This window comes from Zeus faber (assembly GCF_960531495.2).
Source record: "Zeus faber genome assembly, chromosome: 20".
Lineage (NCBI taxonomy): Eukaryota > Metazoa > Chordata > Actinopteri > Zeiformes > Zeidae > Zeus > Zeus faber.
The window spans coordinates 2,222,364-2,247,975 of NC_137207.1; the positions used below are offsets into that span (position 1 = coordinate 2,222,364).

General features: G+C 41.5%; 1 protein-coding gene across 1 annotated transcript in view; it reads left to right on the top strand.

The window, feature by feature from the left end:
* The window catches only part of slc39a11 (solute carrier family 39, member 11), a 135,162-nt gene that overhangs the window by 50,496 nt on the left and 59,054 nt on the right, over positions 1–25,612 (top strand). The window contains exon 2 of the mRNA XM_080021928.1: positions 11,533–11,653. Coding sequence (XP_079878054.1) covers positions 11,533–11,653 — 121 coding nt within the window. The remainder of the gene's footprint in view (positions 1–11,532; positions 11,654–25,612) is intronic.

Below are 25,612 nucleotides of genomic sequence, written 5' to 3' on the forward strand. Positions count from 1 at the left end.
CACCATTCTGTAGCACCGTGGTAGGCCCGATTCTACTTCTGAATAGGCAGTAGAATAATACGACACAGGTTGAGGGCTTGTCCCTGTACCTGTTGGCTGACAAAGAACTGCACATGCATATTTGCCTCCAGTGGACGTAGCCACATACAGCAAAACGCTCTTAGAGTAGTCCGGCAGTGCTAGTGCTGGAGCTTCTTGTAGCCTCTGTTTGATCGTTTCAAATGCCATAAGACCTTCCTGCGTCCAGGTGAGGTTACAATGGAGCTGAGCATTCCCAGTCTCTTTTATCATGGCTCTCAAAGGCCCTGTTAGGCAGGCATAATCTTCTTCCCAGGCTGAAGAATATCCCGCAATGCCAAGAAATGTTCAATGGCTTCCAAATGACTCTCAGAGATGCGTCTGTGTCCATGGGTTATTGTTTGACCCAAATAAATGACATTTTCTTGACAATACTGTAGCTTCTTCTGAGAGGCCTTGTGACCTTTGTCTGCCAATAGCTGTAACAGTTTGATTGAGTCCTCATGGCACGTTTCCTTATCTGGTGAACAGATGACGATGTCCTCCACATACTGAATGACAGTACTTTTCAAAATCTGATCAATCCCAGCCAAGTCATCCTGCAACACTTTATTGAAAATGTGCGGGCTATGTTTGAATCCTTGAGGGAGCCTCTTGTACTTGAAGGTTTGTCTATTGAATGTGAATCCAAACAATCCTTGACTTTCTTCGCTCAGTGGAACACTGAAAAATGCTCCACACAAATCCAACACTGTGAAGTGTGTAGCCTTTGGAGGAATTTGGGCTAACAAGGTATGTGGATCTGGTACATCTGCTGGAAAACCTTGCACCACTTCATTTATCGCTCTTAAATCATGTACCAAGCGATAGGACTCATCTGGTTTCTTTAAAGGCAATATAGGTGTATTGCTCTGAGGATCTAAACATATTTCCACTACACCTGCTTTTAACAGTCCTTCAATTTGTGGTTCAATCCCTTTAATTGCCTCCTCCTTTAGTGGATATTGGTTCTTCCAAGGAGGTTTGGTTCCTGGTCTCAGTTCAACTCTCACCGGTTGGGCTGACTTCACAAGTCCGATGTCCGTACTATGTCGTGACCACAAACATTCTGGAATTTGTTGCAGCATCTCCTCTCTCATGCTGTCTGAGTCCAATTTAGCGCTGAACATTGACTCATGTGTCATCTGTATCACTTGAGGTTGTCCTTGTCCTTGAGCTGAAATCATGATTTTCATGAACTTCTGTTCTTCACTTATCCAGATAGCAAGATTCTCCTTTATTGGTGAAAAAATGGCTTCCTCAGCTTCTGCCATCATTTCTCCTATATGCTTCTGCTCAAATCCTTCAGCCACCATTAAAGTCACATGTGGCACACTTTTCACAATGTCATACTCTTTCTCAAGATATTCATTGGTGTTTATCTTCATAGCTGCTCCTTGTGGTCCCACAGTTATGCAGCATGAGGTCAGCTGAACATGCTTCGATTGACTACTCAACCATTCTTCTGGATCCAATTGGTCAGCTTTCTTGAAATATTTCAACGTGCAGTGATGTGGGTACTCAGGGGGCTTAGCATCAGGCATATTTGCCACAATTAACTTCTCCCACATCTTGGCTGGCTCTAATAGCTCCGGACTAAGATTTCCAATCCAATATACTGAAGAAGTCTCGGTCTCTGGTGCGCTAAATATTTGGTGGTAGACATCAGGTGGTACATCCACCAGACAGCCGTCCGGTGTACACCGTTTTGTACAATTTAGTTTGCACATAGCATCTCTTCCCAAGAGTGCAATGGGTGTATGTTCTGACACCAAAATAGGTAGTGTGATTTTCCGATTTCTACAGCAGAGCTCAGTTGGTTTTGTGAGAGGAATCAGCTGTTTCACACCCTCAAACCTGGTTGTCCGTACGAATTGGTCAGACATGGGGAGATGTATATCATCTTCAGGCCGAACACAGGTTAAAAGCTGCTCCGCAATCTGCCATTACTTCCAATGGCTTATCATTTATTTTCACCATTATTTTTGGATCTTGCTCCGGCCCTGATACTACCAGCTGACACCTCCCTTTCGAGTCTTCTGGGCACCCCTAGAAACCAGCTTTCGGACCCTTGTAAGGGTTCGCCGGTCCCCTGGGTGGCTGTGGTTGTCCTCTGAAGTCTCCTCTGAAGCCTCCTCTGAACCTGTAGCAGTCACGTACAAAATGACCTTGTTGTCCACAATTATGACACGCTCCTTGAGACTGTTGGAAATTTCCTCCTCTTCCTCTTCCTAAATTTACTTGACCTCTTCCTCTCCATGTTTGTGGTTGGTCAAAAACTGGCTGTGGAAAGGAGACAGTGGGGACCACAGGTGGTAGAACCTGAATCTGTTCTTGCTGTGGTTGTGGTGGTAATTGATTTGATTGTGACTGGCTCTGCATAACCACAGCTTGTTTCTTTTCCTTCTTCTTGTTATCCACCAACTTTATTTGGTTGAGTTTTCTGAGAGTCTCCTGGTCCTGTTCCTTCTGGTCATGCTCCTTTTTCCGATATAGCTCCACTTGATGTGCTATGTGGTTCGTAGAAACACTTTTGGTCATGCTTCCAAGACCAACCACTTCTGCCAATTTGCTCCTTACTTGTAGAGGCAGCCCCTTCTGTATTTTAGCTCGGAGAATCGATTTCTCCATTTGATTCAGTTCTGGATCATTTCCTGTGACATTTCTCCACACTTGATGAGTTCTTGACACATAAGCTCTTGGATTTTCCTGTGGGCCCAATGCCTCAATAAAGATGTTGTCCGGGTGTATGTTTGTTGGAAAAGCATCTTTCAATGCTCTCCACATCCGACCTCTGCTTGCAGCAAACAATTCTGGGTCATATACTGCAGTTGCCACGTATCTGTTAAGGCCTGCCGTCTGCAGGATCTCTTCCATAGCTGGGACTCCAATGAGGCTAGCCAGAAGTCTCTTAATATCTCCCATGGCAGGCTGTGTTCCCACCAAAACTTCTTACAGCTTTGAGATCCACGGATGTGCTCCATCTTGAAGAGTGGGTAACTTTTCAAGTATGTTAGACACATCTGTATTCTGCCAAGGCTTGTATTCTAAATTTTGTCCTCGAATTATCACTGGACACATTTTGTTGGGTCTCTTCCCTTTTCTTGGACGTAGCCCATACCTCAACGTGTCTGGCTTTTGAGGCTTTTTCTTCTGCAGTTTCTTCTCTGTTATTTGCAATTTGTGTAATTGTTTTTCCAATACTTGTTGAACTTCTGGACAGGTGGAGTCACTTATGTCCTCGAGGCATCTGTCTATACTCCTCTACATCTCTCTTAAAATCATGCGTCTGTCATCTCCTACCACAGTGCTGGCTGCTAACGGTTGAAAACCATTAGCAGCCAGCCTTCTTTCTCCGATTCTTCATCGCTTTCACCCTGTTCACTTTCATCCGTGTCGTCCGTTCCTGGTGACATTTTCCTCACTGGTCGATCACCTTTTTTCTCCGCTTTAGCCAACATCCGTCTGACTGCTGGGTCGTATCCTCCAATAGCTTCGTCAGAGTCACTCCCAATCTCTTCTCCTATTTCCAGACTTCTGACTCGTCTGCTTCCCAGACGCTTCCTTCTCTTGGTACTGTTGGAGCTCGGATACATCTTGATGGTTGTTTTAGCCTTGCCAATTTCTATTATTTGCTCATCTTCATCTTTGCAGAGATAGTTGCCTTCCTGTGTAATCACTGGGAGCTGGGGATGAACATCAGTGAACTTCACCTCCTTCTCATAAGGCGGGGGCTTCTGTAAAGATGCTGTATGTGAGAAGGGTGCGGTAATCTTCTCCATCAATTTTTCTGTTTCCTTTTCATTTTTCTTTATTTCTTGTCTACTTTGTTCTCTTTTTTCCTTTGAAGCTTCGAACCATATCTGTCCCTCCTTTGCGAACAGTTGCAGAATGCCAAGTCTCTGTTTGTCTTTTCTCCGTGCGTCTCTTTCCTTTCTTGCCTTTCTTTTGATTTACTTTATATGTGGACACAAGCACCTGCATTATTTTAATCACATCCGGGTTAAGAGTTCCTTCAACTGGCCATGGTTGTTCAATGTCTGGCCAATGCTTGCTCCATTTTCCTGATATTTTTGCAATGTCTTTAATAAGGGGATTGTTCTTTTGCACTACATCAATAGGAGTGATTACTTTTGTAATTTTAGTATCCATTTTTGACATCCTAATGACCCTTTTATTTTTATTTTATTGTATATTGAATTGAATTATTTTAAAAATGTGTTTATAAAGCACCGTGTAATCACACTCAACCAACACCAGCTGAATTTGCCAACCCCAAAGGAGACCAATCACTTCCCACTTGTGTAAGCCAATTCACTTGTTCACCATCTGATGCATCTGATCACACTCATTTATGTTCAATTATCAAAATTATATCAGTGTTCATTCTCAAAACAGCATAGATAAATCATACCCAGATAATGAAACCAATATTCACAGAATAGAACTCAACAGTATTTAAATCAAATCAGCTTTTCCATATGTGATCAATCAATTAATCAATAATACTCCATTAATTAGGCAAATGCCTTAATTGGTCAGTCCGTTGCCAAGTCTCTCACTAAATAATTGCAAATGCAATGTATGAAAAAGAACTACTTCAAACCCATATGTGAAAACAAGCTAAACACATTTATTATAACTAAATTTATAGGCATATAGGTAAATGCAGGTGAGGTCTGTTGAAAGAGTTTGTGGATACACCGTACTGGCCTTTAATTGATTTGGATGGATTCAGGATTCCAGAACGTTGTCATCCGCAAGCCTCAGTGTCTGTGAAGATCTGCCAGATGTCTTGTCATCTGCCCTATGGATGATTCAGTTCAGACTCATTCCATCTTCTCTGTCTTTCCCCAGCTTTCACTCAGCATAGTAAAAGAGAGGAAGAAAGAAAAAAGAAAAAGAATAACAGAAGAGTTCAATGCCTTAGGCTCACTCTAAATTCTTATACACACTGTAATACAATTCAGTGTGACATACATTATCAGCTTTTTTATTTTGCGCACACTTGAAATAAAGCAATGGTTACTTTTAATCATGCAATGCATTTAAAGTCCAAAGAGTATATTAGTCAATCTGATATCACTTTTAATTAGTTATTTTTATTCTATTTATTTTTATTTAATTTTATTATTTTTATTCTATTTATCTATTTAACTTTATTTTATCCTTTTTATTATTTCTTCTTACTACTGAGAGAAAAGAGTAGAGAGGGGGGGCTCAATCACAGCCCCTCTTGTCAGGAGGAGCTAGCTAAGTTCCACTCTTGTGTGAAGCACCACCCCTTGCTCCACCTCTTAAGTTAAGCAAAGACTTCCAGTATGGACTGGTCGTCAGCGAGTGAACATCCTGTTTTGGCTCCCGTAGGGACAGCCCAGCTCAATGCAGTTACGCGCAGTCATAAATCAAAACTGTTTTCTCTCAGCAGTCGAAACACAAAACCTCTTTTCTTGCATCAAGAACCAGAGTCTCCCTTCACCCCAACAAGACCATCTGCTCTTTTAACCAGACAGGACTCACAGGAATCACCGCCACACACACCCCAAGCATAAAAAGAAAAAGCCCACACGCCAATCAAACAAATCCTCCTTCCAATTCAGAGCAGGAGATTTTCTTTTCTTTTCTGGATGTGTACATGTATGTGTAGGCAGACTGTGGCTCTAGTCCTTCAGAAGGCTCATTTTGTTATCAAATATATAAAGTCCTGTAAAGGTTCATATCCTTTATCAAATGCACAAAAGGCTCATATATATTTATCAAACGTCATTAAAGACAAAGGCTCATATATATATTTATCAAAAGTCCTTCAAGAAAGGCTCATATATATTTATCAACTTTACAAAGTCCGTAAACAGGCTCATATGTTTATCCCTAAAGGGGCAGAAATGTTTCTCTTTATGTATTATTCAACTGCTCACCACATATGTATACCTATTAATAACACATATATTCTATATCACTTATACATACACAAAACATTACACAAAGCTCTTCACACCTTTGCAGCCGCGGCACTTTCACACTAACACAGAAAAAGATATGTCTGACCAGCAGAACATCTAATCCCCCGGAGACTTCAACAGCGCTTAGCTTTATACTTTTCTAATTTCATCAAAATTTTCACTTTGGCCAAACTTAACAAAATTCTTTTTAAATCAGATTCCCTTATCATGCATGTTCACTAGTTCTGCCCTGTTTTTACCCACTTTTCTTCGCAAACTTTATTTTTCATCTTTTGAGCCTTTAACTTGTAACTCTTTTTATTTCACTTTATCTTTTTCATCTTACTTTAGGCTTTTATCTCACTTTAGACTTTTAACATCTCTTTTCACTTTAACCTTTTTAATCTTTATTCATATAATTTTATTTTGAGTCAATTCCCCTGGCCAGGGTTATTTCCTCTTTGTTTTTCCTACCTAGATTTGACTAGATTATATTTTAATTCGGCCAACTTTCACGCAGCATTAAATGTACACATGTCTTACTGTTTAACGAGACACAGGCCCTGTCTTCATTAATATTGCATGGTTATTTAAATAACTTTTGGCTACTAGTTCTACCATTCTACAATTACTTTTTTATTTCTACTTTCTCCACATCTTTTAAGCCTTTAACTTCATTTTTCATTTCTCTCGTCTCTATTTCAACTTAATTCTCTTTTTCTTCATTTATTATTCCCCTTATTTACGTCTTTTACGTCTTAATTAACCCCAATTTAGACAGAAACTCACTTCACACATCAACTTCATCTCCGCATAATCTCAGTGCAGTCTCTTTGCCAAAAACACAACTACTCCAGCCCACATAACAGCTCAATTTTGTGAGAGGTCACTCACCCTGAGAGCAGCAGTTCGCTGGAGCAGGCAGCATCGGCAGATGAGGCCCAACAGATCCTGATTCGTGACGCCACTTTGTAGTTTCTTGATGGGTGTGATGTGTTGAAGAATGAAGGAGTGACCGCTGACGCGATTAAAATAAGAGTTTTATTACACAAATCAGCATCAAACCAGACTTGCCATGGACGTCCTGGGAGAGACCCGAGCCGGATGGGATCTCTGCCAAGTGACGCTCTGCAGTCGCTTTTAAAGCTGTACAGAGATAACATACCATCGCTGGTTCCAACCCATAGGTGCCCGCTCAGCCTCAGTCCTGTCATAAATCTAAACATTTCCTCCTCTGGTCAAGCTGGAGGAATAAACAATTTCTCTCCCATAGGACCTCTGAATAGACCTATTGTTGTTTTCGTTCTTCGTATGACATCGAGGCAATAAATCTACAGTAACATACGTTACTATTATGACCGCACTATATCTCAGCTTTGGGAGCTCAGTGACCTATTCACCTCAAACCTTCCAGACACCTCACAAGCATCAAAGACAATCTGGCAATGGTGAGAGAGGCATATATAGGGGTTAGATTGCAGATCTGGAACAGCTGTGCGCGCAGGTGAATAGAGTTGGGCTAATGGGACAGGTAACGAGAGGGTAACTTCAGAGGGTCTGAAGGTAGAAGAAGGCGGAGATCATGACAGATTTTTTTTTTGATTCATTGAAGTCGCGATGAAAACAAATAAATCTAAAATAAAAACGCACTCGGGGGCCACCATCACCCTCTCTGACTAACTCCAGGCTCCGTCCCCTTATGCATCTTCACTATCCATTAAAACTTCATGACGGTGTGGGGCCGTCATGGAATTATGTTAAAATGTAGTTATGTTAGAATGTTTTGTTTCACACAAGTAGGACACAGGAAATATATAAATCTAAAATAAAAACACAGAGTAAAACTGGCGAGCATGGCACAGTCTTGAGGAAACAAAACTCCCCTCCAATTCTCTTAGTTATGTTTGTGTTTAAAATGTTCCTACAAGTAGAAACATAAGAAAACAAAATAAACGTTTCTGTGAATCTCTGTTCAGCCTTAAACCGGCACTGTGTCTCAGCGTTCAGAGTTTCAACTGATTGTCAGATTATATATTACAATTTTACAATCACAATCTTTGGACAAATGACACAATGTAATACAATGTAGGGTGGTCATGTTTTAGAATTGCTTACCAGTCCGTTTTTGTTATTGTGTGTCTTAATGTAATGCTCTCTGGGACCCCAGGAAGACTTGCGGGTTGTCAAGGCACGCACAGTTTGAAACCACTACAGAGCAATGGAGTCTACACCTTGCACAATGCGAGTGGCCACAACCTGCACATATAGTGTATAACAAATTGGATGATGATGTTGTTACAGAAATTAAAGGGTCGCTTTAATCTTCAGTTTCTCAGTTGATGGTTTTAAATAAAGAGGCAGACAGACTCTGGTTTTTACTTGTACAAGGATCAGGTCAGAGATGTGCTCTCGTGCAGCTCTCTGAGTCAAAATGTTTATTTTCAGGGAGTCAGAGAATACAGTATGTGGTCAGATTGGTGTCACAGATTTATAGGTATTCCAGATAAGGTAGTCTCAACACACTAAGGACAATGAGGTGCTGTTCTTGCTCTTGCATCGACGGGGGGAGGCCGAAAAGACTGTTCTCCCACTTATACGGTTTGGAAAACCATGGGAAAATAAGAAATATGTGACTGAGGACATATGAGGTTGTGTACTTCATTATGTTTGTTCATATATGTTTAACTGATTACATAGATCTAGATATATTGTTACAATGTCACAAAGCATCCTACTCAACAAATGTTTGAAGTTTTAGAACCTTGGTCTTTCGGCAATGCACGGACCGGTAAATTTTCATTGGTTTTTCACTAATTCCTGTATCAAATGTGGATCGATATTGATCAAACTTAAACCACGAGATGTCTGAGACGTCCTGGTTCTAACAAAGACCTCAACCATGTCTGTGAGTCCAGTGGATGTCGTGGGCCAGACACTTTAAGGCCAAAAATGCCAAGGAGAATAATAACAATTCTGAACAATCACAATAGGGTTCCAGCCCGCAGGGCTTGGGTACTTAAACTCAAGGGAGAGCTGAAGTGAATGGTCAAAGTTCTGGAGTGGAGGGGAGCAGAGGAATGGATCAATCAATGGGGCAATTATTTACCTCAACTTGGCTAATGACTTGAATTAGCCTTTTCATTCCCTACACGTCCCCCCCCCCCCCCATTAAAGCCATGTGAAGCCCTCAGCAAGGTTGTGTTATAACTTAACGTAAGTTATAAATAAAGGAAACCAACATTTATAGAAAAAATATGGATGTACGTCTCACACTGTCCTCGTACGCACGCAGGATGTTGAGGGACAATGTTTTTATCCTAATTTGTCATAATTCTGTCTGTTATACACATTGTGACAGTTTGATGACTTTAATGATTCACTTTTTTTTTTTTTTTCAAACCGTGCTGTCAGCATGCTGGGCATACAACATAGAGTATCTGTTTGCCATTGCATCAAGGACAGAGTTAATCTGCAAGTGAAGTTCAACTTCTCAACCTGCAATGCCACTCCTTATTAATTTTTGAACATCAAGAACTGCTTGCAATAACTGTCTTGTGGGATGACAAGATGCTACAAGATGTTTCACAAGACTGCTACTAATCCCCGTCTTCGGAGGATGATCTGACCATGTTTGGGTTTATCAACAACTAATCATCATTACTTCTCTTAGATAGGGAGAATCACCAGGTGTGAGACAAATAATCATAGAAACAAACAACAACCTGGAAATACACATCCAAAGAAACATCAGACAACATGTATCAACAAAACAAAATTAAGTCCAGGAACATTGTGACAGCAATTCAGCATGTGGCCTCTTCCTGTGATAGCTATGGTAGTAAATGAGAGAGAAAAGGAGAAGGATGTAATCAGGAGGGTGTTCGAAGGTGCGTTCAAAGCATGTGCTGGTGGTGCATGTGTGGCTGTGATGAATCTGCCTGTATGTGTGAGTGATGTGTTCTCCGGTGAGTGCACAGGACCTGTCCCAATTAGTTTTGGTGCTTGAGGTCGGAATCATATAGTAGCGCCTCCAAGCAGTGGAACAGGCATCGCAGCCACCAGCGTCCCGCAACCATATTGACACTCCACGACCGCAGGAGAGCACCGTTCCCTGGAGCCCTAGAAGACCCCCCAGCCCCCAGAGAAGCTGGGAGGCCGCGGAGCAACACCCATGCATGGCCCTGAGGAGCAAAAACCAGTCCCAGAGAGAGCGAGGAGACCCTGCACCCCTGAACCGCATACCCACGTGCAGGCACAAGATGCACCCACAAGCACAGAACCCAGGCCGCGGGCGCCAGGCATGGACCATGGGCCCGGAGCCAGGTCCCATGCCGACAGACCGACACCCCGCCAGAACCGCAGGCGAGCCAGTGGGGCTCCCATGCCCACCAACACCCAAAGGCAAGGCTCTCTATACAGCAAGTTGCTAGAGGCCCCATCCAACTACAAGCCCTGCGTGCCAACTCACATAGCCAAGTGCGCACAGTGCAGGACACCCCGACATCAGCAGTCGTAGTAGGCCAGGAACGACTCGGAACCAGGGGCAAGCTGCCAGGACCCTAACCCAACCGGCTGGGGGCCCACCACGTCACCCCCCATCCAACCACATCCCCACACCAAACCACTAGCACCCCAGAAACACCAGTGCTAATGTGTCCTGTTGGTAAATGCAGTTAAAATTGCGGGGTGTGGTGGCGCGAGTCCTCAAAGCATGTCAACCCCGAATCACTTGCATACATGCTTGCAGCATTTAGAACAAAAACAACATTAACAACTTGTATGTAAAATGCTAACCCGGTTGGGAAAAACAGATTGACTAAAGGACTCAAACGATGACTTTACACAAGCATACGGAATTGGCAAGCGCTATGTAAAAAATGTCTGGAAATGTGAAAATGTCTAAAAGTGACACAAGCACACACACACAATGACCGATCCATTTTGAGGGTGCTAGCTGTCTGCTACTGAAGTAGTGCTGTAGGTTCACACACAGTCTTTGATTATTCATTTAAAGCACATTCCTTATGTCTTTGCACCCATTTATTGTGTTGATTTTTTTAATGCCAGCTTCGACCAATGTTCTGCCCTCAGACCTCAGCTCAATAATAACCAAGGAAGCACAAACACCCAAGTGATTTTTAAGTTATTTCACCTTTGTTTGTTATATCCAAACCAGTGTTTACAGTGGGCAAAATAAGTGACAGAGATATAGTGAGGGTGTTTTGTTTATAAGAAACTAAATACATTAGATTTAGTAATGGGGGCATTTGTGAAGAATAATTTCCACTCGTTGTTGAAGTGTCGTTTTGATGTAAAGTTTGGTAACCACTAAAAATTGCTATTCCTAAATGCTCCTCTAATCTTCAACTGAATGTTTAACTTCAATTTTCCCAACTCCATTTGTTTAAGGGTAACTAAAATGTCTACATGGCAAAACCAACGCTTTCACCAAAGGGGATATCACGAACATTAGCTCTTCACCTAATCTCCATTATGTGCTCTCTCTCTCTCTCTCTCTCTCTGTCCTGTGTAGGGAGTTGGACCAGGCCCACATGTAACCTTGGCCCTGCCCCCTGATTGTAAGCCAACCAAAGAGAAGAATGATGGGCCATCCTTCCTGCCCCTGGAGTCTGAGGAGATGACCATCGGGATAGGTAGACGACGACCCCATGCAGGCAAGCCTCCCTTCATATACCAACATCCAATGCAACCTTGCCTGTTTATGCCGCTAGTAGTGGAAACAAACATTTTGGGCTTCTTTCCACTGTTGAAAGTTGTAATAAATAGTCTGGTTATTGATTCTTGGAAAAACAAAACACACAATTAAGTGGTTTGTGTAAAATGTACCAATTTGTTCCCACTACAAAATTGACAACAGCAACAACAGTTGTTTCCATTGGGCGAATACAGAATGGCTACCTGCTTGACAGCTGCATTAAAGAGAGACTTCAACAATGGCTACAACTATGATGTTCACTTTTTGCTGGCTTATTCTGTTACCCATCTTTTACTGTCCTATCCTAATCTCTTTCCCCATCTATGTTGACTGTGATTTGCCTTTATGCTTTTCCTGCTTTCTGATGGTGTGGGAAACTGGGCTGCTGTTAATGACATAATTTGCAATGGTCACACATGCTCAAAACATTACATGCACGCACTCAAAAAATGTAAAGTGTACACATAGGCCTGCAGACAATTTTCAAAACATTTTTACATAAGTGCTTAAAACGTTCTGGCTTTAATTTTCTATTTTTGACTTAGCATTGATACTGTGAAATACTGTATGCCACGCCATTTTGGTAGATACTGTACCATACTATGAAATTACATACCGTTACATCCCTACATTGTACTGTATTCATAAAAAAATGGCAGTAATACATTTTTAATATGTAAATCGAAAGCAATATCTCAAAAACCATTTCAGTGGTGATTACAATGTTGAAAACAAAATTATATAGTATATTTTCAATTCTAAAAAATGGCAGCTGTCCTTCCACAGGCGTACCCTGACCCTAACCACGCCAAACCCACACCAAAACTTTTTCATCATTAACCATGTACCTTGATTTTACCATCTCTAATCAACCATTTAATTGTGCTGTAGCCCAGGCTAAATGTGTGAGATTTTGCGAGTCTGAGTAATCAACTGTCAGTTGATACAGTATGTTATTAACATTGGACAAGTTCATACTTGTGTTAACAGAAGTGTGAACATTGTCTCAATTGTAGTGAATTTATAGTTCTTAGTTTGTCACCGCTGGATATGAGACTTGTGAATAAAATTGACAAGGCGCCCTTCTATTGGCATCAGCCACACCCCGATTTTTCTACTGTATATACAGTACTCATATAGTGCACTGAAAAAGTTAACCATGATTAAAATATATATATTTTACTGAAATAGAAGTTATTGTTTCAGAGATTTAACACAGAAAATGTCTCCTTTTACGTAGCGTTTCCTCTGAAGTGACTGATGCATGGCACAATTTGCCTCGGGAGTTGTGCTGCATTAACAGAACCTGTGGATGCTGTGTCCTCTGAGGTTCGCACTTTGGCTGAAATAAAAAATACATTGGATGGATATAAAAGTTGATTTCTAAATTGGATGGAGGCTGGATGGTCCTTTGACACTGTCTGGTGCTTTGGTGCTCACAATGAAAATTATTAGGGTCAGATTAACACTGGTAGTATATATATTACCAATGTTATATATATATATATAGTGTTTGTACATATATATATATATATATATATATATATATATATATATATATATATTCACACACTCACTGGCCACTTTATTAGGTACACATTGCTTGTAACGGGTTGGACCCCTTTTGCCTTCAGAACTGCCTTAATTCTTCATGGCATAGATTCAACAACGTGTTGGAAACATTCCTCAGAGATTTTAAACCATATTGACATGATAGCATCATGCAGTTGCTGCAGATTTGTCAGCTGCACATCCATGATGCGAATCCCCCGTTCCACCACATCCCAAAGGTGCTCTATTGGATTGAGATCTGGTGACTGTGGAGGCCATTGGAGTACAGTGAACTCTTTGTCCTGTGAAACCAGTTTGAGATGATTTGAGCTTTGTGACATGGTGCATTATCCTACTGGAAGTAGCCATCAGAAGATGGGTACACTGTGGTCATAAAGGGATGCACATGGTCAGCAACAATTCTCAGGTATGCTGTGGCATTTAAACGATGCTCAATTGATACTAAGGGGCCCAAAGTGTGCCAAGAAAATATCCCCCACACCATTACACCACCACCACCAGCCTGAACCCTTAATACAAAGCAGGATGGATCCATGCTTTAATATTGTTTACACCAAATTCTGACCCTACCATCTGAATGTTGCAGCTGAAATCGAGACTCATCAGACCAGGCAACGTTTTTCCAATCTCCTATTATCCATTTTTGGTGAGCCTGTGCCAATTGTAGCCTCAGTTTCCTGTTCTTAGCTGACAGGAGTGGCACCCGATGTGGTCTTCTGCTGCTGTAGCCCATCTGTTTCCATTCTCCTCTGACATCAACAAGGCATTTTCGTCTACACGACTGCCGCTCAATGGATATTTTCTCTTTTTTGGACCATTCTCTATAAACCCTAGAGATGGTTGTGCGTGAAAATCTCAGTAGGTCAGCAGTTTCTGAAATACTTAGACCAGCCCGTTCGGCACCAACAACTATGCCACGTTCAAAGTCACTTAAATCCCCTTTCTTCCACATTCTGATGCTCGGTTTGAACTTCAGCAAGTCATCCTCACCATGTCTACCTGCCTCAATGCAATGAGTTGCTGCCATGTGATTGGCTGATTAGCTATTTGTGTTAACAGGCAATTAAACGGGCGTACCTAATAACGGGGCTGGTGGGTATTTATATGTATATATATATATATATATATATATATATAGTGTGTATATATATATATATATATATATATATATATATATATATATATATATATGTATGTATATGCCAATTACATTTATCTAAAGTCAATTTCTTGAGCACTGAGGCCTTCATGATTTGTGTGTTACTGGTCCGAGTCAATTTTGTGTTCGCAATGAAGGAACAAATTCAAGTTAACTGTTTATATTGATTGAATCCTGATTAATTTTTTGAATGCATGATTTTGTGGATGAGGCCAATTGAGTACAGTGGCCTCAGCAATGCTGGATGTTAAAACAGAATGCTTTTCATGCAAACTCCAGCTGGCCTCTTCTGAGTTCAGAGCTATTTCCTCTCTGTTTGTTGGGAAGTGGGCCATCTATTTACACATTTTTTTAAGTTGATTAACTGTCCAGTTCAACTGACGGAGTAATTGTGAGACAATGTTGCGCATTTCTAAAATCGCCACAAACCGCCAAATAAGTTGAAAATACCTTTCGAAAAGGAAAATTTGATTTTTCCAGTTTTGTGTTCCTTTGTGTTTTTTTTTTTTATCTGTGTATTTTCAAAGCCGAGTTTGATTTATAAATAGTAGAAAAATGTTAAACCTTCGGGTTAAATATTCCCATTAGATTATATGGGGAAATACAATCTATTTACCGAGACGCTGAACAGCTCAAACGACGATTGATCCTTCCCTTTAAAGCGACCGTCCAGGTGAAAATCAATCCTCCATAGTCCATGTGATGTGAAGTCACAATGTGAAACCCTTTTGATAGAGTTTATTTAAATCTTATTAGTTTTACACACACCTAGACACTTGTTGTATAGATAGCGTACACCAACAAAGAAGAAAGGCTGACGTCACTTCCATAAACAAATAGTTAAAGTGCAGGACGAGGAGCCTTCAGGTTCACTTGTCTGTGAAAACTTTTATCTCCGTGTTGTTATGGCTTACATTATGGCAGAAGCTCTAAATCATATCGCGAACCAGTATCATATCTGATCAGTACAATAGATCCAAGTCAGTTTAAGCAGCGCATACCGGCCTTCATTTTCCACGATGATAGTCAGTTCTCCGACAGTGATGCTGAATCTGATAGCAGCGTTGTCCCAGACTTGGAGAACATTTCAAACAGTGGATTTCAAACTGAATGTGATGAAACTGAATATTTTCAAGAACCATCGGAGGAGACGGACAATACGCCCCTTGTTGTTACAACAGAAGAAGTTGATGACGTGATGAAGTCTGTTGAAGTTGGTGATGCAGATTATGAACAGGTAGTAATGCACAAGATTCTCAAGTTTACCTGCAAATGCAACCAGGGGTGAAAAGAAAATGAAAAGAGGCAGGCCCAAACAGGAAAGTGAATGTGGTCTTTGCTATAATTTGGTACTAATATTATTAGTACCAAATTGTTGTTAAGGCCACATTCATTTTGCCTTTTTCCTGCAATGCCCAGCGTTTCAGTTAATCCCACTAGATGGCGCATTCCAGACACAATTGATCTTTGTTGGAGTCTGGTCTATCCTCTCTACTTCACCTTTGCGGTAAAGGTGAAGTAGAAGGGCAAAGGGCAAAGGCTTTGAGCCCTTCTGTAAAAATGAATGGACCAAAGAAAAAAGGGTCGACAGTGAGTGCCGTGTGTTTAATGAGGAGTGGACAACTAAATATTTTTTCACCAAAGTCCGATCAATGGCTGTATGTCTTATTTGTCAAGAAACCGTTGCGGTTTTCAACGAATACAATATCAGCCGCCAGTTTTCCACCAAGCATGCTATCTACGCTAGCAAGCAGTCAACGCAAGAACGGACAGCTACTACCCAGAGGTTGGTAGCCAATTTACAGACTCAGCAAAACAAAATTCACCGACAAACTACTATTCAAGAGTCAAGTACCAAGGCAAGTTATTTGCAGGCATTAAAATTTGCAAAGCCTTTCTCTTGACATAAAATACACCGCTCAGCTCTTAATTTTTATCAGAGGGATTATTAAAAATTTTGAGATAACGGAGGAATGAGCATGAAATCCCCCAAGGGGAAAACACGTGTCTCTGGTGTCATCGGGAGGCTGAAGCTACCTTGTTGTAAACTTGTAAACCAATGTCACCATGGGTGGATCACCAAACTTGGTGAAAAAACGTTGGGCTGCTGAAAAGAATCCAGAATAAGGTGAAAGAGGAAAACCCTGGCCTGGATGTAATTTTCCTACACTGCATAATCCATCAGGAAGCCCTGTGTAAGTCTGTTTTGCAGCTTGATCATGTAGTGAATCCAGTCGTAAAACTCGTTAACTGTATATGAGTGAGGGGATTTCAGCATCGTCAATTTATTAATTTCCTTGAGGAAACCGATGCTGATCACCAGCTCTTGCTTGGAGTTAATCGGGAAAGCCGACGATTTTCCTGAGCTTTGATTGGCTTTGGCTTTGTGATTTTGCTTTTGCTGTGGACATATTGACACACATGAATGAGCTGAACGTGAAGCTACAAGGGAAAGATCAATTTGTGCACAAAATATACACAAACATGAGAGCCTTCAAAGCCAAGTTGACTTTGTTCTCAAGACAAATTTCAAACAAATCATTCGCTCATTTCCCCACACTAGCGACGCTGAAAGAGGCCCCTCGACATATGAAGAAATACAGAAAATCACTGGACGACCTGCACAGAGAATTCTGATGTCGGTTCTCTGATTTTGAAAAAAGCTTCAGCTGGTATCATTTCCCTTGTCACAAGACTCTGAAACAGTGCCGCAGGGCTTGCAATTGGAACTGATCGATCTTCCATGTGACTATGTCTTAAAGGACGAGTTCAACTCTCTTAAACTGGATGAGTTTTATGCTTCACTAAGCCAAGCCACATTTCCAAACATTTGGAAGATGGCACAGAGGATGCTTGTGTTGTTTGGCTCTACCTACGTGTGTGTGTTAGGCCCACGGCCTCCCAGCACCACTAGAGCCGCTCTGGACCCATCTGCGGCTCCTCCCTTAGGCCAATTTCACACACCTGGGATCAATTACCTTCATCACCCACACAGTATTTATTCTCTAGCTTCCCAGTCACTCATAGCTAGACCGTCAACTAGCTTACCCAAGTTGTACTGCTACTGGCCTAGTTCCTAGTTCCTGGTTCCTAGCTCCTAGCTCCTAGCTCCTAGCTCCTAGTCCTAGCGCTTGTTCCAAGTTCCTAGTTTATGTCTCCTTGTTTCGTCTTCCCCTAACCTGGTTGTCTCCTCTCGTCAACCAAGTCTGTCGTCCCTCTCCATCCAGCCTGGTTAACCCGCTTGTCTCCTCTCGTCGACCAAGTCTGTCCGTCCCTCTCCATCCAGCCTGGTTCCACCGTGTGGTCTAATAAACATTCTTCGTCTGCCTCCTGTCTCTCTGTGTCGTGCGTTTGGGTCCCTCCTAGCTCCGGTCGTAACAGTACAGTATGGCCAAAAAACATGGACCCAGCCGACACAGATGGGCTCCGCCGCGCACTCCAGAACCAAGGAGTGTTGCTTGGTCAACATGACCAGGCCCTCCGGGACATCGCGGACCACCTCCGGACCATCTTGGCGGCCTGCAGATTCCGCCTGCTCCTCCGGCCCTCCCTCTTCCGATCATCCATGGCTCCCAGTGCAATTATGTTCCTGGGCCCAGAGCAAATTCTTCCGTGTCAAGCACCCCAGCACGTGTAGTTTTGTTTCCATAACATAATGAACCTCGTTCTTACTAGTCCTAGGCCGTCCCCCCCAGTTTTCTTCAATAAGGTTTAGCACCCCTCAGGGTCTCCTGCCAAAGAGGAGTTCAAGAGGAGAAAATCCGTGGAGCCCTGGGGAACCTCTCGCACCGCAAACAACACTTTTCCCAATCACGGCTATCGTGGTGAATGAACTTACGAACCATGTTCTTCAGCGTCTTATTGAACTGCTCTACCAGACCATCGGTCTGTGGCCGGTAAACGCTGGTCTGAATTGAGCGGATGCCCAACCGTTCCCAAAGTGTACATGGAAGTGCCCTGGTCAAGTCAGGATTTCCTCAGGAGATGAGCTGAAACAACGCCTGTGTCACACTTTTGGCCGTAATGGCACTGCCTCGAGATACCTTGTTGCATAATCTACTAGGACCAACACAAAACATTCCCCGTGGGCACTGCGGTCAACCTCGGAATGTGGAACTCCTACGCTCCTGACCCCGCAGCAACCATTAACAGCCCCCATGCGCACGCCACGCAACCCTTACATTTCCCTACAGACTGTGAGTGCACTCCCCCACTCTCCTTCATTAAAGCGACAGGCAGGAACTAACCGCAGCCTTCACCTAATGCTTTTTCCCCTTGTAAAGAATTTCAAGCCACACCACAGGATATGTCTGAGTATTCCCATGCACACACCGAATCTCAACCTGTGACGCCTCAAACCAGGCGTTGCTGGACCATCTTCTGAGAACAGCCAGAGTCCAGCAAAGCCTGATATCTACCACCTTGTACTCTTACCGGTACATTGTAGGTCCCTTCCTGACTGCTGGAGGGGTCTAGTGGCGACAAGCGACCTGAACCACATTTCTGATCTCCATCGGGGGGCAGTCCTGCCAGATGTGATCGCGTCGTCCACAGTGCCAGCACCCCAGCCCAGGCGTTTGACTAGCTGTCTGCGGGCCTGCTGTGGTGCCGCCCTGGGAGTAAACGGGGGACAAATAGGGGACAGCATGGGAAGGGGGACCTCGCGCCTTCTCCCGGTGATAAGCTGCCGTGTGCCCGTAACCTGCAGACCCCGGCTTAACCGCACCCCCTCGTCTGCCACACTCAGTCAGGGCTAGCCAACGTCTGATGGTATAATCAGGTTTGCATGCAGAGTGAGTAACATTATTGGTGGTAACACAGCAGTTTGCTATGTGTATATTGCATAATGGCTTATCTTATCTAATGATATCTCACTGTAAAGGAAGGAATCTCTGTCTGTCTGTATGTCCTTTGATTATGTCAGCAACCCGTCATCTGCTCTACTTCACACTTAGCGGGTGTATTGCTGGGAAACCAAGAAGGTGCAGCGTCAAATTTGGTGCAATTGGGACATGCAACACGTGTAATTAAACTATTATATTACTATTATGACAGGAATCTCTGTCTACCTGTCTGTCTCTCTGTATCTATGTATGGCCTTCGATTATGATGTCCTTTGATTATCTCGACAACCGTTCCTCCAATCTACACACTTCACACTTGGCAGGTGTATGGCTGGAGACCCAAGGACGTGCAGCATCGAGTTGAATTTGGTCCAATTTGGACACACGACACGTGTAATATTAATAAACTTCCAATGAACAGCAAACAAACTAACCCTAACCCTAACCCTAACCCTAAACCCTAACCCTAACCCTAACCCTAACCCAAGGATGTGTGGTGTCAAATTTGTTGGAATTTGGACACACAACACGTGTAATAAACACGGGACAGCTCAGCTCTGTGCAGCAGCAGGACGGGGCTTCGGGACAACAATTTGGTAGTGAATGTTGAAAACCGGGGCTGGGGTGAGCTTGAACTCTGGCAGTCTGTTTTTTCATAATAAAAAACAGAAATCAAAAACCGACTGAGTATTTTTATGTATGAACATACAGACTCATATGTGGTGCATATACTGTAGTGAGGAAGATCTCCCCCTCCCCCACAGTAGACCCAGGTTTGATCCCCTGTGTGTGAACTTATGTTTCAAACTTGATACTATAATCATGCATGTGAGAGTAAATATTTTGTTTTGACAGTAAATACATGGACAGCTGCAGGCAGCAATACATGGGGTCCAGTTTTCATTATAGATTTCCAAGTTTCAGCAATGCCGCGATTGGACTACAAAAATTCAGCCTGATTTTGACCCAAATTTGTTGTGGCCGACAAATTTTCAGTGTCTGCCCGGAATAGGCGTCTTTACCCTGCGTAGTGTGACAGAATCTGTGACCATCCAGACAAAAGATCTAGCATTTTTACATTACAAGTATTACAGGTTGTCGAGGGTCTGTAAAACACAACATTTTATATCCATACCAATAACAAATTTCCCAATTCTTCAATCTCAAATCGACTAGTTAAACATATTTGAGTCAAATGTGCTTTGCAAAATAAAGTGGAGTAGTAATTGTGGAGGAATAATGACAAGACAGGTCAGATAAGTCTTTTATTGAAAAGGCCAAAACATAGGACAAAACAACAAAACAAAATATCCCAGTATTTAAAAAGGTCAAAAAAAAGGTCAAAAAAACCTGTTACAACTTAAACAAAGTTAAATAAAGTTAAATAAAACAATATTTGTAAAGATCACCTGATATGTAATCTTTTAACCAAAACAAGAAGGACAAAAATAAGAACATTCTGGATTTTTCTTTTGAATACTGCTGTAAAACTGATCGCGGCACACTGCTTATTTCTGGAGTCTCCAAATTGCGTATCACCTTGAAGAAATGAGCCTCTTAATACCCCAAATTTTGGTGAATGAACAACTATATTTAAAGGTACTTTGTCTGCATTAACCTGCATCACTTTTTTTCAAGGTTTTCTGGATTTGTTGGTCTTCTCTAACATGAATGTGACTAACCTCTAAGAATAGATGTTCTGTCAAGTCCATCTTTTTTGTCTCAGACTTTTTGCTTCTCTTTGGCATCAAGAACGTAACAACACACATACACAATACAATTATTTCATATAACAATAATTACATGTTACGTTCACTGTGTAATTTATTAAAGATATTGTAATAATGTGGTTATGACTCCATGACAAATTTGACTTGAATAATGTTAATATTAATGACTTAACTCTAATTCAAGATGATATATAACCAAATTATACAATTCAACCTTAATTATGAGAATACAATCTTGTTTTAATGGCAAAAAACATGGCTTTGACTATGAAATATAACATTTATTGGGGACTACCGTGACTTTGGTATTTAACTTAATATCGAAGGACATACAGTATATACATTTACGTAACCAGGGTTGTCATTGCTATAAATCACTGTGATCCATATGTTTATACTGCCATATTTTCAGAGGCTGATAAATGAGTCTCAGCCTCAATTTTCCGGACTGCAATACAAGGTCTGTACGATGCTGTAACAGGGATGGTGGTGGTGCCTAGTAATAAAGGCAGAGACATATGCAGATGTCCACAGTGACATATTACCTAGCTCCTAGCTTTCCATGTAAAAGCAAACCAATTCTTCGAAGGTTCGCAAGTTGAACCAACTACGAACCAGCACTAGCACCAGCCCAGAACAAGAACTAGGTTTGCATTGGTAGAAATAGGGTAAATGAGTGTCTTTACCAGGTGTATGAGTTTAACTGACAGGTTCATCTTCCATTGTGGAAAGTGGACAGTAATGTGCGTGGCGTCAGAGTTATGAATGGTTGTTAAGGTACTCAAAGTTCATATAGTAGGAGCCACTTGAAGAGGGCTCTTCCAGACGGTTGACAACCGAATTGCAACCATTTTCCAGCCAACCACCAGGCTGCTCCCAGCCGGCTGCCATTCGGCTGGAATTCTCCCTCCTTTTCATGTGTCCCGACAGAGTGTTTAATTTTGACTAAACACGCTCATTTTTTCAATTGCAGTGTATCACCATGAGATGGTGCTAACTTCCCAAAAAACACAATCACATTCCCGAGAGAGATTTCAGATTTTCACCCCTATCACAAACCTGAGACATTGTCCTTTGAACGCTGACCAGAGGTCATCTTTCAAAGTTCAATTGTTTTTTTTGTCATAGAATGAGAACTGGTCTTAATGCTTTATTTTAATATATATATGCACAGCTTTTTAATTAACAAATGGGAACTATTTTTTTTATTTCCAATTTTAAAATTACAAAGTTCAATAGCTTTGTAATGAGAGCCCTCAAACTAGGTCTATGTAATTGTAGTTTCAAGATTATTGTCAAATACTTGATAACAGTACAAGCATCATTACCAGTAATGCGATTCTTAGTCTCAGAGTCAACTCAACTTAACATAATATGTAAAATAAGGGGATTGTAGTGCTTAAAATAAAACATTATTTAAGAACAGATTGAAAGAGTATTTAAACAGTTAATTTTTAAACAAAATTAAAAAATAAAACTTTCAAAGAAGTAGTGTAGTATAAGTAATATAAAAGTATTTACCTAAGAGAAAGACAAAATAAAATGCAGACAATAATGACACTGAGTCAACTTCATAGTGGACATCTTAAATAGTCGTGGCCCACAGCAATGCATACTGAATGGTAAGATAGCCACAGTGTTGTAAGACAAACACTGCAATATACTACTAAGAGGTAAGACAAAACAGGTATTCAATACTTGATCAATTTAAGTGACTAGTTTTAAAGTTAGGAGCCTCTTTTTAAAGTGGCCAAGTGTGTGGATTTATAAGTTCTAGTCTTTGGCCTTTTGATTTCAAAATGACGGTTTTGAACTATCTAATTTTTATTTTACTGAAAATTATTGTAAAATACCACAACAGATTTCTTCATTGGAGCCCCCCCCCCCCCCCCCCCCAACACCATTTAATCAATGACTTTCCAAATTTCAAAAAACAACAATGACACAATAACATGTTAAAAATGAATCAATAAAAGTTGATTGAATAAAATCAACACCGGGGACATAATAATAATTTGTACAAACGTTAAAGAGCCTAAACAGTTTTACTGTTAATACAGTTTAAAAGGGCCATGGTTTACTTGGGGGATGGTAGCTCAGGCGGTAGAGCTGGTGGTCTAGTGATCTAAAGGTTGCTGGTTTGATCCCAGGCTCCTCCTGCTAGCATGCTGTAGTGTCCTTGAGCAAGACACTTAACCCCTAATTGCTCCTGATGGCTGCGTCCGTCGGTGTTTGAACAATTGTAAGTCGCTTTGGATAAAAGCGTCTGATAAATGACTAAATGTAAATGTAATGTAAATGTACTTCACGGATTAGTTGAAAACTATTAAATAAATCGCCATATGATAGTAAACTGTATATTTGATTACCCTTCTACAGAGAGGAATTTTTCCCACTGTGAGAAATGGGTGCTCCATTGAGATGTGGAGATTTTCATCAATGGGTCTGCGTTTGCATATGTATTGGTTAGGTGTGAGGACTTCCAGACCTGTTGGGTGACACAATGATCGGCCATTAAGTGTAAACAAAGAGATGGCCCAGGGCTTTATCTGCGGTGTGCTTCGTAGTCACTCAAAAATTGTGTACTGCGGTAATTAGAGACAAGTACTGTACCCTTGTGTGAAAGTTGTAGACTGGGAGCCTCTGATACAAATGATTATAAAAAAAACAGAAAGTAGGAGTCAATAAGTAAAACAGCAAAAACATGTGATAAACAATAAAGGGTGATGCAGCAATACAGATCTCATACAGTCAAATACTCATAATGCACAATGCATAATGGTCAGTTACACACACTACACTACTGCTCCGGCGCGTTATCTCCCAAATAGGAGCCTTTCTGTGTGGAGTTTGCATGTTCTCCCCGTGCTCACATGGGGTTTCCTCCACCTCACGTCAGTAAGGACCCCCACTAAAAAACATGCACCCATCGTAGTCTGACCAGCGATGGACATTTATCACCTGGTCCCCGGGCGCGTCCACGTATGCTGCCCACTGCTCCTGGCTGTGCCCCCGGAGGAAGGACAAGCCAGGATGGGTCAAAAGCAGAGAATCCATTTCACCGGCCACCATCAAAGCATGTGCATGTGTCTGTGTGTGCAGGCATGTGTTGTAGTGTGGTTGTGTTGCGTGACGAATAAAGACTGTTTCTTCTTCTTCTTCTACACACTTTGTGTGTGTGTGTGTGTGTGTGTGTGTGTGTGTGTGTGTGTGCATTAGTTGTCATTCTGAAAAGCAACGTGGATCGATAGATACTAATAATATACTTGAAATCGGTATTTCCATTGAGTAGTAGTAATAAGTAATAATAACTTATAAGATGCACAAACGGCACGCTGTGGGACAACAATAGCTCTGCTCCAATTCTCCAAACAATAAGTTGCAGACAACAAAGTGTTGAAGATAGCATGATTGTATTTATGAATTTATCAATTTACAGAAAAGCAGCGGAAATGTACATTATGCTTATTTTGGTTCGTGCTATGCCGACATACTGTACACATGCTGTGTAACAGGCAGCGGTAATTCATCCTTATATTTTCCCCTAACCCTGGTCTTTATTTGAGGTAGGGCCTAGGCCTTTATTTGTTTGTAGGCCTTTATTTGTCTGCATTGACCACAGTAGTGCTTGCAGTGCGGACACAATAAAATGGAATGTTCCTCCAAAATGTTTTTAAAATGATGAAAAAGTTCCTGCGCTTGGAAAATGAACGATATGACGAGTTTTGCGATACATTAAGTATTGCGATTATATTTGTTGCAATATTTCACATTTATTTTATGTAAATTAAAATCTAAATTAACCTGTTACACACGGTTATGCACAGTGTTTTCATTAGTTTTATTAAATTAAATACATCTACAAAAAAACACACAGATTCATTCATTCTTTAAAACCATTCTTTCTTTAAAATGTATATATTGATTCTATTAGATTTACAGAACATGTGTTCCGTTCCAAAACATGAATATTTTTCATTAAATAAATGCAAGATTATCTGTATATGCGAGTTGCTTTACGTTTAGAATCACTGCTCCCCTGGGTGGACAGATAAAGCATTGCAACTACTTTTCCACAAATGCAGCCTGGGGGCGTTCCCTGGCGCCAGCACAAAATTACTTAATCGAGGGGGATATAATTACAGGCAGGGTCCGAGCACGAACCCACCACGGTCCTTGCATGGGTCAGCCATGCCCCAATCATGGATCTGCCTGGGCTCTGTCATGTTCCAGCTGCCCTCTCCAAGTAGCTCCTACTGTATATGTCACTCAATGTCAAAAATGTAAAACGATTTTTCAAACGATTTGTTGAAATGATTTTTCAAAACAAACTGTTAGAGGCCCTCTGACAGTTTCTTGTTGTTACTTGCTGTCGTGACCCTCGCTGCAACGCATGGTACCGCAACTGGAGCTTGCGTCACGTTATGAATTTCCAGGTGACACATCTGGGAATAAAAAAATGCATGAAAGCAGCTTTTTATAGCTCTAACCATCTGTGTTTGCATACTTCCGTTGGCTTTCGGAACTTAGCCTTCGTAAAAGAGGTGTTTTCAACTGTTGTTTGGTAGCTGAATGTTGTTGGTGCCAATCAT